Below are 18,201 nucleotides of genomic sequence, written 5' to 3' on the forward strand. Positions count from 1 at the left end.
GAACACTTTTGGTATTGCTCCCCACCCCCTTTGTGTGGTGAAAGTGACATCTTCAGTTGGTGTACAGTGACACGCACTGTCTGTGCATAAGACATTGTAGCATTTGTTGTTTGTTGTGTGTGTGGGGGGGGGGATATTACGTAGTTGGCGCGTGTAAAAATACACGTTGTCGCAATCATCTGATATTGTGTTTTTCTTTCCCTCCTCCTGGTGGAGTAATGTGTCTCTCGTATGCCACATGACATGATTCGTTCATTCCTTGCGTGTAACTGGGGTATGCAACCGTGCTCAACTTTTCGGATTTTGTGTTCGATGCTCATGTTTTGATGTTTGAGGTCGGGATGTGTTGTCTTGGACGCATTTATCATTGTCACGGTCCTTCTTGCTGCGTTACATACCCTTTCCATGTATTGTTCTTGCTGGAAATCCCCAATTCCTTTGAGGACTCCATTGCGCATGCGTGCAGTGAACTTTTCATAGTGACTTCCGGACTGAGCACATACGATTCCTTTATGATTCCCTTGGAACCGCCTCTCTATCTGTTATAGTATTCGTCCCAGTCAGGTGTGACGTTCACTTTGTCACCTTTTGCGAGGCTCCTATCTCGGAAACGAAGCGTCAGTCGTAAAAATGGAACTTAAACTTTTTGCTTGTTTTCGTGTGAGGAATCACCCCCCAAGCGTTGTAAACGACCTTTAGAAACACCCTGTATACGTAGTATATTTGAGAACTGTTACATAACTTCGCACTGCTTCCTTTGCAGTCTAAGAAATGTTGAACGATCAGGAATTGGCTAATATTATACGACAAATGGAGCAAGGTATAAATTTACCAGATTATAGATTGCATCGAGGTTTCTTGTACAAAAGAACTAAAACCAAGAATTTTCCTTATAATTTTGAAAATAGTCTTTCAGTTAGTGTAATGTGCCTGAAATTGAATGCCTTATTTTTAACCGTGAACGTGTTTTGTTTCTTCAGTTAAAACTTATAGTTTATAATTTAGTTCATCATACCAACCTGTGTCCTTCTCCCTTATTTATAGTTTGTGACGTTTTTCTACGCGAGTCGTAATAAAAAGTATTACGTTTAAAGTACGCGTAGAAAAGCCTCACATTTCCTCCTTCGTCGGTACGCCTTGCGTCTGTCTTGTGGGTTATTGGTTGTGCGAGTTACCGCTAGAGGTCTCCACTGTTATTTGTTCACTGCTGCGATTACGAGCGTGCAAGCTCAGTAGTCCCGATCCAGCTGGCACTCACGAAACCAGTCAGCGAGCCTTGAAGGAAAAGAGAGGAAGAGAGTATGACGCGTGTTTAGAGCGGAACAGAAACTCGCGGGAAGAGACTTATCCATTCACCGTTGATTACACGCTGGGATATTGGACTCTCTCTATATTCGGACTACTAAGCAAACTGCCTCGTTTTTACCTTACGTTTCTTGGAGTAAACCATGGAAGAACTGTATTTTTTGTGAAGAAGTGAATGTGGATGAGCAGAGTTTCGTCTGATCTTAGGACAGCTCGATTGCCGTATTCTTCAAGGTACCATTCGCCGTTAGGACCATTTAGTTACAGATGGGATTTTGACAGAAAAGGAAGTTTGAGCGAGGTATCCAGAAACTACGCGAGATTATGATGACCGAGCGAGAAGGACACCAAAACCCTATTTGATTCCATGGTGCCGGAGTTTGATTGGTCAGCGGGACGAGTTTTATCGTGGTGATTGAGGTATGTACTTTATCAACCCCCCTCTTTTTTGACATATTGTGAAAAGTGAAGTGTGCTGGATACATGTATCTTTCTGAAACGAGTCACGAGTTTGAATATTGGGAGGAAGAAGGTACGAACGGCGAAACCTTCGAATTACCAGGCAAATAACGATACATTGTTGGTCAAAAATGAGTCGTCGTCACGCTTCGTAATAAAGGAATGTAAAGGTGGCGTTCAAACTTTAAATGTTGAGCAAGCAAGGCGTACACTAGCGTAATTTAGTAAATTACTTCAGGGAAGGGAGAATACAGTTAAAGATAATGATTGGTTGGCACATGAATGGATATAATAAACGGGAGCACCAAAGTTAAAAGGGGGAATTGATTGCAAGAAAAGAGTGAACATTAATGTACTGTTGAAGAATGACCTTGTTAAATTTTAGATGTTATGAATGCCGACGCGTTTTGATGATTGTATTTTTTGTTCACTCTCTTACGATTTAATGTATAAATCTCAGAGTAAAAAAAGAGATAATTGTTGAATCTATTTGAAAGTTCATTGTGAGAGTTAAATGGGAAGGGTTGTTAATAATTGTTCAATGTATATGTTGTTTGATTGAAACGTTAATCGAGCTTCGTTGGGTGATTAGCGTAATAAATTCAGACCTAGCGTCTTAAATTGAATATTGATCTATGTTTTGACCCTTTACTCCAAACAAACGTAAAAATGCATTATCTGAATTTGTAAACTAATTGATTTGTAGTGCAACAGATTGTTCGGAAACGGACACGTGGATTTATATATATATATATATATAGGTTGGCTCGTCAATCTAGTGTGAATTTTTCCAGTAATCTTGAATGTATTTTTGCTTGGTGTCTTTTGATAGATCCCATATTTTCGGGCATGTTCTACATTAAGTTTGGTTCTCGTTAGAGACTGAGGTGACAGTGCTAAACTCTTGTCAAAAGCCTCAAAAAACCGCGACTTTTGTAACTGGTTGGTTCTTTTGTTTTTTAGCGTACGTCTATTAAATTGATCCCGGAGTGTTACGCGCTTTCCAAAAATTTTGATTACTTTCCTTACGTTCGCAACCACCACGTTACAATGTTCCTGGAAGCAGAGCTGGTTCTATATTATATACAGTGGAAATATAAAATTTCCCCCCCTTATATCACAATTGTTGGTAGTATTGGTGTTACAACAACTCCTTCTCATAATTTTTTTTCTTTTCTCAATTTTTTTTTATTTCATTTTTGCCCCCCCCTTTTTTGGGAATATAGGCTTACAAAATTTTTTGGGAGATAGATTTCTAATAGATAATTTGTTATCATGCCTCCACCAGATTTGAGCGATGTTGGTGAACTAGTACCGATACAGCAGGAGCCTCCCCCATTTGTTTTACCACCACCGCCATCCCTAACTGGTCCCCATTTTGTGAATCTGGTCCAGGTTACCTCTCAGGCACCGTTGGTGCAAGATACAGCAGCTACAACTTCTACAGCTCCCTCAATGTTTTCTTCACCCTTGCCTGCCACGACGGCAGCGACCGTAACAGTCCCTTCATCACCAAATTTGGTCACCTCTTCTCACCTAAATGGTGACACGTCTTTCCTTCATAAGATCATGTTGAGGAATTTAGATACCCATATTAATGCCCTGGTCATGTGTGATGGCCATAGCCATACCGCATTATTCACGTTTATGTTGGCCTTACAACGTCTCGTGCTATCTCACCAATATCCTTTGCATTTGGTTGCTACATAACGCTACTCGCCGTACCGAGAGAGTTTTACAAACCCTTTGGACGACTGCTATTGCTTCTCTGATGTCCTGGCACGATATGAAAACATACATATGGCGCCATTCGGTTCCGATGTCTTTATATAACACCTTGGTTAATGCTCACGTTACGCGCCCCCAACGTGAGTTGGAGACGCTTTATATTTATGTGTCAGATGTCCGCGATTCGGCAGAGGCTTTGGCATTGGGTTGGGACTCTACTGTTTTAGTGACATTTATCCTACAACACCTCAACAACACCTCGACTAATTGTCTATTATTTCAGTCCCGCCCACAGTCTATGTCGGAGTTAGTGACATTGGCTCATTCTATCACCCCCTTGGAAATGCAAAAGGCATATACCCAACGGCAATTAGGTCACATTGACCGACATGCTGGTCCTCCACTTCCCAGTGTTCCAAACCGAGGTCAGAATTCAAATCGCCCTTCTCGCCAATTTCACCCTTTATACTGCAATTTTTGCCGCAGAACTGGACACACTGCTTCCCACTGCCGACGTCGTCCCTCTCCGAATAATTATTCTCCTCATGACCCAGTTCCTCATATGTAACAAGTATATTGAATATCACAATTTGGGTCTTGTTTCTGGTTGTTTGTTTGCCTTAGAATATTAAGAGTTTATTGATGGTTTATACTTTATACAATTTTTGTGTAAACATCTTTTTCGATGTTTGGTATTTTGACATGCTTTAACTTATATCCATTAATATTTTGTTTTCCAGAGTCGATTCATATTAAATGTACATCTTAACTTCCTTGGTAATAATTGTATTTGTATATCATTTATTGCAAATTCTGGAGTATATTTAGGATTGACTGTTTTAATCAAAATTGTAATTGGTGCTCCCATTTCTTAGTGTATTCCCCTCCCTTTAGGTTTCCTCTCCTCTTTCCTATCTTTTTTTTTTCTCTTCCATTTTTTCTCTTCTAATTTGCCCTTTTTTTATTTTCATGTTTCATGAGGAAACTTATACATTGAGTGTACCACCTCGGAATGATCATTCGACGCATCACTTGGGAAAGCCAACTTATCCCACCTGGAATACTACCTTGATAGTAAAACGTCTCCTTTTTGGGGGGGGGGAAATTATCATCTTCACAGTGTTTATCAGGACTCCTTTTCCGCATATAAGTGATATGTAACAGGAATATTTTTATTGTGTGTACTGCTAACTTGAACGTCTATCTGATGTAATGCCCTTTTTTAACGGCGTCTATACTCATACCCCATGTAAAGGGTATTGTTATGTATTTTCTTATTTGTCATGTTAACCTTTTTCAACTAGTTCGTTCATCTTCATTTTTTTTTAAGATTGCAATCGCCTTATTCATATCTATTTTTTTTCTTCACGTTCATTTGTATAGTATTATCAATCATATTATTTATTGTGTTTACATTTCTTACCAATATTGTGTATATTTCAGACATTATCTAGTCTTGTCTAAATGTAATCAGTTTTTGCATAACATATTTTTTAGGTACTTGTTTGTATATATTACCACCTTGTCGGTGTGGTCTTATTTATTGTGTGTTTCTTATGGTCCTTCAACACAGGTCAACAACTGGCTAATTAACGCATATGTATATATATATATATATTTTTTGTGTTTGGGGAATTTGTTTACTTCTATATATCAGGTGCTCTAGGGAGTAGATCCTTATTTGTGCATAGTTTACGTGCCCTTCTTGCAATTGATTGTTTTTTTCCTTTCGCTAGTGGGGGGAGTTTGTGACGTTTTTCTACGCGAGTCGTAATAAAAAGTGTTACGTTTAAAGTACGCGTAGAAAAGCCTCACATTTCCTCCTTCGTCGGTACGCCTTGCGTCTGTCTTGTGGGTTATTGGTTGTGCGAGTTACCGCTAGAGGTCTCCACTGTTATTTGTTCACTGCTGCGATTACGAGCGTGCAAGCTCAGTAGTCCCGATCCAGCTGGCACTCACGAAACCAGTCAGAGAGCCTTGAAGGAAAAGAGAGGGAGAGAGTATGACGCGTGTTTAGAGCGGAACAGAAACTCGCGGGAAGAGACTTATCCATTCACCGTTGATTACATGCTGGGATATTGGACTCTCTCTATATTCGGACTACTACGCAAACTGCCTCGTTTTTTCATTACGTTTCTTGGAGTAAACCATGGAAGAACTGTATTTTTTGTGAAGAAGTGAATGTGGATGAGCAGAGTTTCGTCTGATCTTAGGACAGCTCGATTGCCGTATTCTTCAAGGTACCATTCGCCGTTAGGACCATTTAGTTACAGATGGGATTTTGACAGAGAAGGAAGTTTGAGCGAGGTATCCAGAAACTACGCGAGAGTATGATGACCGAGCGAGAAGGACACCAAAACCCCATTTGATTCCATGGTGCCGGAGTTTGATTGGTCAGCGGGACGAGTTTTATCCTGGTGATTGAGGTATGTACTTTATCAACCCCCCTCTTTTTTGACATATTGTGAAAAGTGAAGTGTGCTGGATACATGTATCTTTCTGAAACGAGTCACGAGTTTGAATATTGGGAGGAAGAAGGTACGAACGGCGAAACCTTCGAATTACCAGGCAAATAACGATACATTGTTGGTCAAAAATGAGTCGTCGTCACGCTTCGTAATAAAGGAATGTAAAGGTGGCGTTCAAACTTTAAATGTTGAGCAAGCAAGGCGTACACTAGCGTAATTTAGTAAATTACTTCAGGGAAGGGAGAATACAGTTAAAGATAATGATTGGTTGGCACATGAATGGATATAATAAACGGGAGCACCAAAGTTAAAAGGGGGAATTGATTGCAAAGAAAAGAGTGAACATTAATGTACTGTTGAAGAATGACCTTGTAGATGTTATGAATGCCGACGCGTTTTGATGATTGTATTTTTTGTTCACTCTCACGATTTAATGTATAAATCTCAGAGTAAAAAAAAGAGATAATTGTTGAATCTATTTGAAAGTTCATTGTGAGAGTTAAATGGGAAGGGTTGTTAATAATTGTTCCATGTATATGTTGTTTGATTGAAACGTTAATCGAGCTTCGTTGGGTGATTAGCGTAATAAATTCAGACCTAGCGTCTTAAATTGAATATTGATCTATGTTTTGACCCTTTACTCCAAACAAACGTAAAAATGCATTATCTGAATTTGTAAACTAATTGATTTGTAGTGCAACAGATTGTTCGGAAACGGACACGTGGATTTATATATATATATATAGGTTGGCTCGTCAATCTAGTGTGAATTTTTCCAGTAATCTTGAATGTATTTTTGCTTGGTGTCTTTCGATAGATCCCATATTTTCGGGCATGTTCTACATTAAGTTTGGTTCTCGTTAGAGACTGAGGTGACAGTGCTAAACACTTGTCAAAAGCCTCAAAAAACCGCGACTTTTGTAACTGGTTGGTTCTTTTGTTTTTTAGCGTACGTCTATTAAATTGATCCCGGAGTGTTTACGCGCTTTCCAAAAATTTTGATTACTTTCCTTACGTTCGCAACCACCACGTTACAAGTTATAATTAAAATCCCATTGGAGCATAGAAAACCTTTCACTGTTCATTAGTCAGTCATTGTTCTCTGCAGTTTTCAATGCAATAGTCAGGCGCTCTGATCGTGCATTGGACGTTTCACATCAGGTATCTACATAATATAAAATATTTATAAGTTGTTTTAAGCGAAATTCTCCATTTTTATTCTTTCCATATATGATATCAATATCACATTGTAAACAGTTATTAATGGTTTCAATGTAATTTGTTGGGGAAGAAAAGTTTCGTATTACTTTGGATTCGAACATGCAAACAAGTATCAAAGTATTGCTTTAGACAGCACTCACGATTTTGAAACATGGAAAGTTGGTGTGTAGTGACAGAATGTAGCTAATGTCATATTAGCACTGACAACTAGGAAGCGTTCTCAATGATCACGTGGCTGGATGTTTTTCGCTAATAAATAACTGCGTATTTTCAACACATACCCAAATACATCGTTGCTTCGGAACATCAAATTTTCATCTTTGCTGCTTTAAGATTACCAACATACGAAGTGGCATGCAATTCAAAAGGTTTTGCAGAAACTTCAGTTTTATAAATAAGGTTGGATGAAATTAGACAAGAAAAAAAATATCCTTCCATTGGGCTCGAACTCGGGTTGCGCGCATGCTAGTCTGACACGATAACCAACATTCCAAACTAGACAACACAAAACTTTTTCGCAAGTAGTCGACTGAAACGCAAGTTAATTTTCAGATTGCTAATTCCCAAGGTATAACATGCCTAGGCAGATGTGTCTTGCATTTTCTGGGGTGTAAGGGGTACCTTCCACGTAGGCGCCCAAAAGTCAACCTCACTTCCACGTAGTTCACCCTGGACAAGAGACTAACGAGGCTCTGGCGACTGGCACTATGGCCAGTATAATTTTGTGTGTGTTGTCCTGTTTTATGTCCTTGTGTGCTGAGTGCGCGTTTACAGCCTCAGCTTTTACCAGAAGTCAGAACATTTTAAGGTTTTAAAATTTTAATTATGCAACGTTAGAGTTGTTACTTGTAATGGTAAGGGGCTGGACCCCGTATCATGTGACGGGAGCAAATTAGCCTAAGTGCTGACGCTCCCAAAATTTTAAATTCAAATTCAAATTCAAATTCTTGCATTTTCTGTACTTTTGGTATTTCAGTCGCTTTGGTCTCTCCCTAGGTTAATCACGGCAATAATGAGGAATATTTTTTAGACAAAGTTGATAAACAGACACACAGGAATAATCCCTTTGCCAAAAAGCCAGAATTCAAGGTGTGATTTTTGTTGTAACTATAAAAAAGGTAAAGTGCTCCCCTGTGCATAGCACCACGCCATGAAGGCGTATAGGGGGTGTGGGGGTAACGCCCCACACTTTCTTGATCCGGTCGTGAGTGGGGGTAATGTGATCAGCATCACGCCCCTGATCGCCTTTACCCCCTAGGGTTTCCCCAGGTACCCATGTCATTCGACGCTGGGTGGGCGCCGGGGCCGCTTCCATCGTTAGAAAACTTCCCGGATCTGTGTGTTTTTGTTAGATTCATGGTATTTCGTGAGTTGATACGAATAAAGTAAATAAATAATAGAAGTGGGTGGAAGGGACTGGAGAATCGTACCTACGGAACCATTCAAAATATATCCATCGCCTAGATAGAGAATCTCTATATCCCCTTGTGATAGAGAACCTATTAGAAGAATGAAAATACATATTAAACGACGAAATTTGATGTGTATCTTTTCGTCAAAATGCCTAGAAAACAATATTACATACTTTTTAATAGAAAAGAATAAAAAAAATATCCTTGGTGGGGATTGAACCTAGACCTCACTGATGAAAGTTCTGTACTATAATGTACAGCTTTTTTCTGCTATATATAAATATAAAATTTACGTGTGTGTGTGTATAGATATGTTTTACATTGGCCTGCCTCGTTGCTCGCTCCCTCTTCGGCACCCTTGTTCGGCTACAGGAATGCTTTTTATTGCGAAAACCACTTTTCCCAATTTCATGGGTACGGGGGGAATTCTTTCTAAATATGGGCATGCACCGTTATTCCACCCCAATGATGCGTTAGTCTCTCCCGGTCTTCAACCAAATTCTGTTCTTTTGTATTAAAAAAGGAGGCTAAGTCCTTCGTTACTGACATGTCACAACGTAGGACCGACGCCCGATCTCTTCTTGAACCTAAGCACCGGTGGGCATCATTTTGCCGCTTCTCCTGTATAGGGAAGCTTTGATTCATTGCTTTCCGCACTTGCGTCCAAGGAGGGGTCTGTTTTTTTGCCGAAAGGTGCCATGCCAGTGTTGCCAACCACGTTTCGCTTGCCCACAGCAGCGATCGCAAACCCCCTTAGAAATTCACCATCTACATATCTAAATTATACTTCTTATTACGTGTTGAAAACGTTCCTTCAATCACAATCGGCATAAGTTCAGCGTGTAAGAGTATTAATATTGTGTTTAGGAGTAGTTCAGCTTGTTAATGGGAAAAATGTATTTGTTATTAAAAGGGGGGACTTTGATATTTGAATTTGAAGTTAAAATTTTGGGAGCGTCAGCACTTAGGCTATTTTGCTCCCGTCACATTATACAGGTGCCAGCCCCTTACCATTACAAATAACAATTCTAACGTTGCATAACTAAAAATCTTAAAATGTTCTGACTTCTGTTAAAAGCTGAGACTGTAAATGGGCACTCAGCATACACAAGGACAAAAAACAGGACAACATACACAAAATTATACTGGCCTTAGTGCCAGTCGCCAGAGCCTCGTTAGTCTTTAGTCCAGGGTGCACTACGTGGAAGTGAGGTTGACTTTTGGGCGCCTACGTCGAAGGTACCGCTTACACCCCGGACTTTGATATTGTACGGAATATGTGTGCGTTATTTTATTGATAAAGGGGGCAACATTTATGTTCAATGAAACAGTGTATTTGGGGGTGATATTTAATAAATATATAAGCACAAAACATGGAAATGAAATAGTGGAGATGAAGATTTTGTTCATCGGTGTTGGCGTGGAGGAGTGCCTAGATGGCAGCACCGGACATTAAGGAAATCTTTGGGGCCCCGACGAGCAACAGCCCCAGGGCCGCTTTCAGCAGTACCACGGATCCAAGAGTGGCTATTGGACCACATTTAGATTCGGTGGTCATTCCAAAGGAGGGGATGATGCCAAAATATGTGGCAACCCCGGAATCGAATGTAAGGGTGGGAGGACAATGATTGAGAGATAGCGGGACAGTTGAATTTGAATTTGAATTTAAAATTTTGGGTGCGTCAGCACTAAGGCTATTTTGCACCCGTCACATTATACGGGGTCCAGCCCCTTACCATTACACATGACAACTCTAACGTTGTATAAATAAAAACCATAAAATATTCTGACTTTCGTTAAAAGCTGAGGCTGTAAAGGGGCACTCAGCACACATAAGGACAAAAGAACAGGACAACACAAACAAAATTATACTGACCATGGGGCCAGTCGCCAGAGCCTCGTTAGTCTGCAGTCCAGGGTGTACTGACGTGGAAGTGAGGTTGACATTTGGGTGTACTACGTGGAAGGTCACCCCTTACACCAGCGGGACAGTTGATTTAGAACTGCTGCGGTGAGATAAGGAAGTTAGTTTCTGGACACTTGATGTACTACCGCGAAGTTATACTGAAGTAGTTCAGGGTGATATAAAGAAGTACGGTTCCGAGTTGGCTTGGAACTGTCTGTTACGAATGTGTTCGAGTGACCGTGGACTGTGACACCGTACGGCCGTGTAACCCCGCGCACTGGCCGCAGTCGTAGTGTCGTTGCCCGGGCATCCTTTCCCATGGTGTCGGGACTCGACCCGAGCACCCCACCGTGACCCTGTGAGCCTGCACACGGAACAGCGCTGGACGGAGGACGACGTACATACATCGGCCGGAGAAAGGTAGGATTGTGGCCACCACCCACACAACAGTGATTTCGTGAGTGATAGCGCGCAACACTATTTTGGGCCTAGGGGGGAATGTGTTGCGGTACGTTGGCCAACGTAGATTGTAGCTGTGTGTGTGTGATAGTAGGTTGCTTTATGTGTGTCTATTTCTTGTGTACTAGGGTCTGTACAGTATTTTCGTGTCTGTATATAATATATGTATAAAGTCGACGATTTGTTTTTTTTCCAATGCATCACCCTCTTCTAATGCAGAGCTCGTGGACATTGGCTGGCGACTGGGTGAGGTAGGTGAGCATACCAAAATTTATTTCAAGTCCGGCGACGTTTCGCTTAGAATCCATGCTCTAACGGCGCGTCTACCGAGCTACAGCCGCCGCCGTGCATCACAGTACGCTAACCAACAATCTATCAATAACACTATGTTTTCTTCTTTTCCAGTCAGTCTGTTTCCTTCCTCAATACGTGAAGACGAAAATGCATCTTAATTTCTCTCATAATTGTTTCATTGTTTATTAATAGAAACCACGTATGTCATAAATAGACGCATTCTTTCTCTTAAATATCCCATGTTTCGCACATCGTGCTTCTCCATTTACTGTTATTTGGACATTCACTTGGAAGTTAAAACTTAGCTTTGTGTGTTTGTTTTCACGTGCATGTGTGTGAGAAAATGGTGTGAACACGTGTTCGATGTTTTTCTGGGTATTATTTTCGTTCAAAGCATTAATATCATTGTAAAATATGGAATTTACTGTAATGAAAGGGGTGAAAATATACACCCAGTCCGTCAGGTTCGTTCCCAAACAACATTAAATAAGGGAACGTAACGTGAACAGGGTATTATTGCATGTCGAGAACACGTGACATTACGATAGACAATCTTCATCTCGTATTTCTCTTTGGCATCACTACTCAATTTACAGAGATGTATACCCTTGACTGGTATACAAGCTGCAGAATTGCAATGTTTGGGTTGTCTAGTCACAAGGCGCTTGGTGGTCAAACATGGATGGTTTGCTTCACTGCTTCTTCAATAGGGTCGTTACAACCCATCAGTGTCCAAGACTGTACAATAGCAATGAGAAAAGGTGAAAGAAATACAAAGGAATATCCGTGTGTGAACCTCAAATTTTATATCTGTCAACTCAATATTTGGCTCCTGCAAATCAGGTCAAAATATTTCTGGCGCCGCGCATGATAGAACCCGACTGCACTTAGTAATATAGTAGATTTCCCTTCTTTTATGAAATGATTGCATGACTTTAGGTTTTCATTTTTGTCACGTGCCAGTTTCACACGACACAATGAATGTTGCAAGGAGGTATGGTTTCCCATAATCGACAAGAGATGGCAGCACGCTATATAAAAGGAGCAAAGGCAATTATAAAAAACTTAGAGCGGAGAAGAGGGATTATATATATTATAGTAAATTGAGAAATATATAAAATTCGCCTTCATGGCGTGGTGCTATGCACAGGGGAACACTTTACCTTTTCTTTTTTTTATATAAAAGAAGAGTTCAAATACTATAGAAGAAGTAAATAGAATGGTGTATATAGTCAATTAAAATAATTAAGAATATTGTCGCATACGAAACGTTTAGGGAAGTTATTAAGTAAGATAACGAATTCAGAAATGTATCTTTATATCTCTGACGAGGAGAACATCGTCAGTTTTTTGTTTGTTTGTCCCCGGTGGCGCTGTGTCAAATTAGACGCCCCGAAGCACTTTTCGGTTGCGATTTTTCTTAGTCGCACTGGGCCATTGGCAGCGCTCGTTATTAGCGATCCTGGTTATTCCCCTTTGGTCTTCAAATAGGAGGTGGCGCTATTGTCAGTTTAGTCGACCCTACTCTTTCTACAAGTATAGCTTGTATTGTTTGACAAAGAAGCGGGGGGAAAGCGAGCACATAAATAAGATTACGCTTTAATAAAAGAAGAAATTCAAAGAAAAAGAAGAAGAAGCCATTTCCATATTAAAAGAAGAAGCTGTTTTCATAATAAAAGAAGAAGAAGCTTTTTCGATAATTAAAGAACAAGAAGCCTTTTGATGATAAAAGAAGAAGAAGCCGTTTCCATAAGAAAAGAAGAAGCTTTTTCCATATTAAAAGAAGAAGAAGCCATTTAAAAGAAGAAGAAGCCTTTTCGATTATACATATACATATATTTTCTCTGTATTTTGTCAAGTTCTCAGAATATAGATCCGCATTTTACTATATCCTCTTGGCTATAAAACGCTTTCTTATTTGGAATTCTCAAACAAAGAACCTATCCCCCTGAGATTAAAATATCTGTAGCCGTGGTAAATAACATTTAAGTACGTACCCACAAGGGGCGTAGCATTAGTGGCGCCCATAACGTGGAGCTTTGCCTTACATTATCTTACCCACGAATGAGACGTAGCATTAGTGGCGCCATAACGTGGGGCCTTACCTTAACTTACCCACGAATGAGAGGAGGTAGCATTAGTGGCGCCCAACGTGGGGCTAGCAGAATTGTGACTAAGAAAGCGAAAAAGGAAGAAAGCCAAAATGGAGGAAGAAAATAAAATTGAAGGCGAGAACAGAGAAACTATAATGGAGGAAATGGAAGACAGAAAGGAAATATTAAACTGCTGTGGAAAAGAGGGAAATAAGGAAGAAACTATCCTATGCAGCTCATGCAAAGAAATGAAACATTGGCTATGTGAAAAGATAAGAAGAGAAAAGTACATAGGATAAGTGAAACAGGAGATTACGTATGCAAAAATTGCAAGGAAGAAAGGATAAAAGAGAAAGAAGAGAATAAAAGGGAAAAAGAAGAAGAGAAAATGAAAGAAAAACAAGAGAAAATAGAAGAAATGACCGTCATAGAAATGTTCCAGAAGTTATCAATGAAGGCTGATGAAAATAATAGAAGACTCGAAGAAAAGATAGATGAAAGTAGGAGAGAATTAAAAGAGAATAGTAGAAAGTTAGAAGAAAGTAATAAAAAGATGGAAGAAAGGCTCGAGGAAAACAGCAGGAAATTGGAAGCCTCGAGATCCGAAACCCATGAGATGTTCTTGAGATTGAATGAAACGTGTGAAGGAAATAGAAAGTCGTTGGAAAGAAAGATAGAAGAAACAACGTCGTTAATCGAAAGTATAAGTTTAGATACAAATAGAAGAATAGAAGAGGAGGTTTCGAATCTCAGAGAGGAAAATAAACAAAGAAACGAATATTTGGAGAGAAAGTTGGTCGAAAGTAAATCTCAAATAGAATTAACCGTTTCAAGAATAGAAGAAAACGAAAACAATATAGAATTAGCCGTTTCAAGAACAATAAGGGGGAACCCCCGAATACAACCAAACCTCCACCCGTATGCATTCGAGGGCATACGCTTGTCCCAGTGCCTCTGCAATAAACTGGGACGTCTTTTGCTCGAATTACGGTTCCCCCGTTATCGTTGTGCACTACTATTTTATTGATAATTGCAGATACATAAGACTGAAAATAAAAATAAAACAATACAAGATTAAATAACATAGTTAATAAATTGAGTTACATTACATTACATTTGTAGACAGTACAATGCTATACATTTTTCCACGTGAATAAGTATCTTCCGTTACATATTGTTTGTATTACAATTTTAGGTGATATGCTGTAATGTGTGGTGATCTAGCATGTACCGGATCCCGGGCTCCAGGATCTATGAGTGAGAAGTTTTTGGAGCTCGCACGCCCTATACATTACATAATATTGTTAATTGATGCATCTTGCATCAGGAGCCGGCAACCAAAAGCAGGTGAGCTATTGGTTTAAGACCATTTATTTTTACGTTTTGCAATTACTGTTGTCAAAGAATGCTCCACCCCCAGAGGCTAGGTGTTCCGCTGTCGGTGTCCAGCCCCCATCTGTACAAGAGTTTGGGATTTGAAGTTGGTAAAGAGTGATTATAGCGCGCGCGAGTTTCCTTAGAACGGGTATGTGTGGTTTCTTAATGCTTTGAGATAAAAATTGTATATGAGATAATAATAGATATAAAAATTTAAAAGAACAACAACAAGAAGAAAAATATATTATATATTAAACACTGGAGTTCCAGCGTAGTGAAAACATGGTGCTGAAAGTGTAGATATATGGTGATGATATGAAACTGAAATATAAGACACTGGAGTACCAGTGCAGGGATAAAATGTGTTAAGTGCACTTTAGCATGGCAATTTAAAGATATGTGTTATGTTTGCGTCTGATGAGGATATTTATATGAGTTAGAGGATTAATTTACATGTTTGATGTTCTGGATGCAGACACCCTTATAAGGTAGTCTTCAAGTTTCTCACCAGGCATTCTGATTGGACGAATTCTCCTACGCTCCTCGGCTTCCTGCCTTCCCAATGAGACAGCGAAGAATCTTCTTCTAGAAGCATTTTCCGGAGCTTCCTCCACTTCTTACACTTCGTCTTCTTCTGCTTCCTGTTCGTCCAGCCGAGCCGGTGCGGGAGGCACATTCCTGGTGTGTGAAACCCTTGCCGGTTGAAACCTGATTTTCCTTACATCTTCATTGTGTCTTGCCGGGATGGGCGCTTCCGGTTGGGGATTTTGGAGCCGAGTATTAAATTTTCTTTGTTCTTCTAATGATACTGCATTCGCCAGGGCTCTAAGCTTGTCCAACTGCTGAGGACATAAGAGTGTTTTGACGTCAGTGGTTGGTAGTTCCAGTCTTAGTCGTTTGATCTCTTCACCAGCTGCCTGGCAGAAGAAGACTTTGTGTTCTGGCGTATCTCTTATCACACCACATGCGCTGCACGCAGGTGTGGGTCTGCTGCCTATTCGGCAGAGATGCGTACCATATGGGCCATGTCCTGTCAGAAGATGTACGAGTCCTCTTGAATATTGATTGCTGGCTAGTTTATTGTATCTGATGTTTTGCACAAAGCTATATACTCTTCTTTCATTCTCGGCAGTTTCCCACTCCATTTGCCATTCATTTGTCAATCTTGCTCTTATATCGTGTAGGGTAGGGAGGAAGATTCCAACACATTTCGTCAATTCCTGTTCATCTCCTTTCCTGAACTGGTATTTGGCTGCTCGCCATCTCACTTCCTTGTCTAGTGGTATGTTACCAGTTACGGCAAGGAGCGCCTCCGTGGAGGTCGTGCCAAATGCTCCCGTCACTCTCAGGAGTATTCTCCTTTGTGAGGATCGAAGTACCCTAACATTCTTCTTATTTTTGAGTCCACCCACCCAGACCGAGGACGCATATGTGGTAATCTGTTCATATATGGACTTTATGTATGTATCCATGATGCCTGGTGGCAGGTTATAGTTTTGGGCTGCCAGTCTCGTTAACTTGCTCATGGTATTTTCGCCTTTTTGGGTAATTTTGCGAATGTGAGCCCCAAATCTCATCCCTTCCTCCAGTGTCACACCCAAGTATTCAAATTCTTTTGTCCTTTTCACTGTTGAACCAGATATTTTAATGCTAGGATTCCTCTTATGACTTAGATGTCCTTTGGCAATAAGGTATTTCGTCTTAGAGGACGAGAGTTCTAATTTTGCGCCTCTGCACCACTCTGCCAACGTTCTCAATGCTTGATTTACTTTATTCTCGATTTGAGCTCTCGAGTTGCCCGAACACACCACCGCTACATCATCGGCATAAGCAATAACTTGGTCAATGTTTTCGTCATTTTCTAGCGCTCGAAGACAGGGTTCAAGGTTTACATTCCATAGATGCGGGCCCAATACCGAGCCCTGTGGACAGCCCTTTGTAGTTATTTTTAATACCTTTACTCCATTTAAGTCGAGGTGAACTCGTCTGTCTTTGAAGTAATTTTCCAACAATCTGAGGAGTGTAACCGGGCAGTTTATTTTCCTGAGGGTGTAGAAGAGGTGGGGCCACCACAAATTGTCGAAGGCCCCGCTAATGTCCGACGAGCTTCGTTTCTGATTTTTCCACAACCTGTTTTAGCTTATTTATAGCGTCCTCCGTAGAACGACCCTTTGTGAAGCCATACTGGTTGTCATTTTTTCCTACCATGGCGAGGAATTCCTGCAGACGCTTGTTTATAAGTTTTTCAAAAAGCTTCCCCATAGTATTTAGCAGGCAGATGGGTCTGTACGATTTTAAGCTCGCAGCATCTTATTTTCCTTCCTTCCTGATTACAACTAGGCGTCCCTCCTTCCATGCCCTGGGGAATTCCTTTCCTATAATACATTGGTTGAAGAGGGCTGTAATGAAAGGTAGTGTTTTTGGAAGCGTTTGCTTGATTACTCCAGCTGGTATGCCATCTGGGCCTGGCGCCTTGTTACTTTTCATTGATGTCAGCTCTCGGACGATTTCTTCAGATGTGAATGGGGCTATGGGAGTGTTGTTAGGATAGCGTCCACGTTCCCTCCTTATCGCGGCATTTTCCTCGTTGTCCGTTTGTTCATCATCATCTGGGAGGAGTCCATGCAGCATCAGTTCCGCGGTTTCCCGTGCGTTATTGGTTAGGGTTCCATCAGATCTTTTTAAGGTTGTTGTCACCTCTCTCTGTTTAGTTTTGCTCGTGATAATTTTATACGGCATACTCCATTTATCCTTATTAAGATATCTATTTACAAAATTATGCCACCTTTTCAATTTGAAGCTTTTCAACTCTTCTGCATATTTAGACTTTGATCTTCTATAGTCTTCTAGATAAGTTGCTCTTATGTCAGGAATGTTTGGTTTTTGGTATAGTTTTCGAGATCTGCGCATGTTGTTCCTAAGCCTTGTCAATTTGTTTGACCATGGTTTAGGAGGTCTGTCCATATCGTGCCTAGGCGTGGATGCCTCTATGGCTGCTTGAAGCTGTTTCGTGAGCAATTCTGCCAAATCATTTGCGATATTTGCAGATCTAGAGCATTCTGGCAGATCGATGTTGTTTAGCAGAGCAGTCTTGTCCGTTTTTTGCCCAGTTGTAGGTAGGTGGTCTCATGGTGTGGGTTTTTGGAGCACCTTCCAGGTTGACATAAAACTCAATGACGTTGTGGTCACTGGTTGTTACCATGTCCAGGACTTTCCAACCCTCTATGAGAGGGCTCATGCGGTTGTTGGATAGAGTTAGATCAATATTACTGCTCGCCCCCGCTCTACCCCGGTAAGTTGGTGGGTTACCCGGTTGATTTTCTACATTTAAGTTTAATTCAGCTAGAAGGTTCATCATTTTTTCGCCATTGGAATCCATATCCCTGCCAAACCAGAGGGGTGAGGAAGAGTTGCTGTCTAGAGTCACCAGAATCTTGTTGTATGAATAGGCCCTGCAGGCTTTTCTGATGTGGTCTATA

The 18,201-nt window shown here is 40.6% G+C and overlaps 1 protein-coding gene across 1 annotated transcript; it reads right to left on the reverse strand.

Moving 5' to 3' along the window:
• Positions 1-17,032: 17,032 nt before the first annotated feature.
• Positions 17,033-17,686, reverse strand: LOC145996212 (uncharacterized). Its single transcript, XM_083132631.1, has one exon. The coding sequence runs from the start codon at positions 17,684-17,686 to the stop codon at positions 17,033-17,035; it is 654 nt and encodes a 217-aa protein (XP_082988757.1).
• Between the last annotated feature and the right edge of the window lie 515 nt (positions 17,687-18,201).

The sequence above is a fragment of the Lepisma saccharinum genome, chromosome 12, assembly GCF_977018435.1.
Source record: "Lepisma saccharinum chromosome 12, izLepSacc3.1, whole genome shotgun sequence".
NCBI lineage: Eukaryota > Metazoa > Arthropoda > Insecta > Zygentoma > Lepismatidae > Lepisma > Lepisma saccharinum.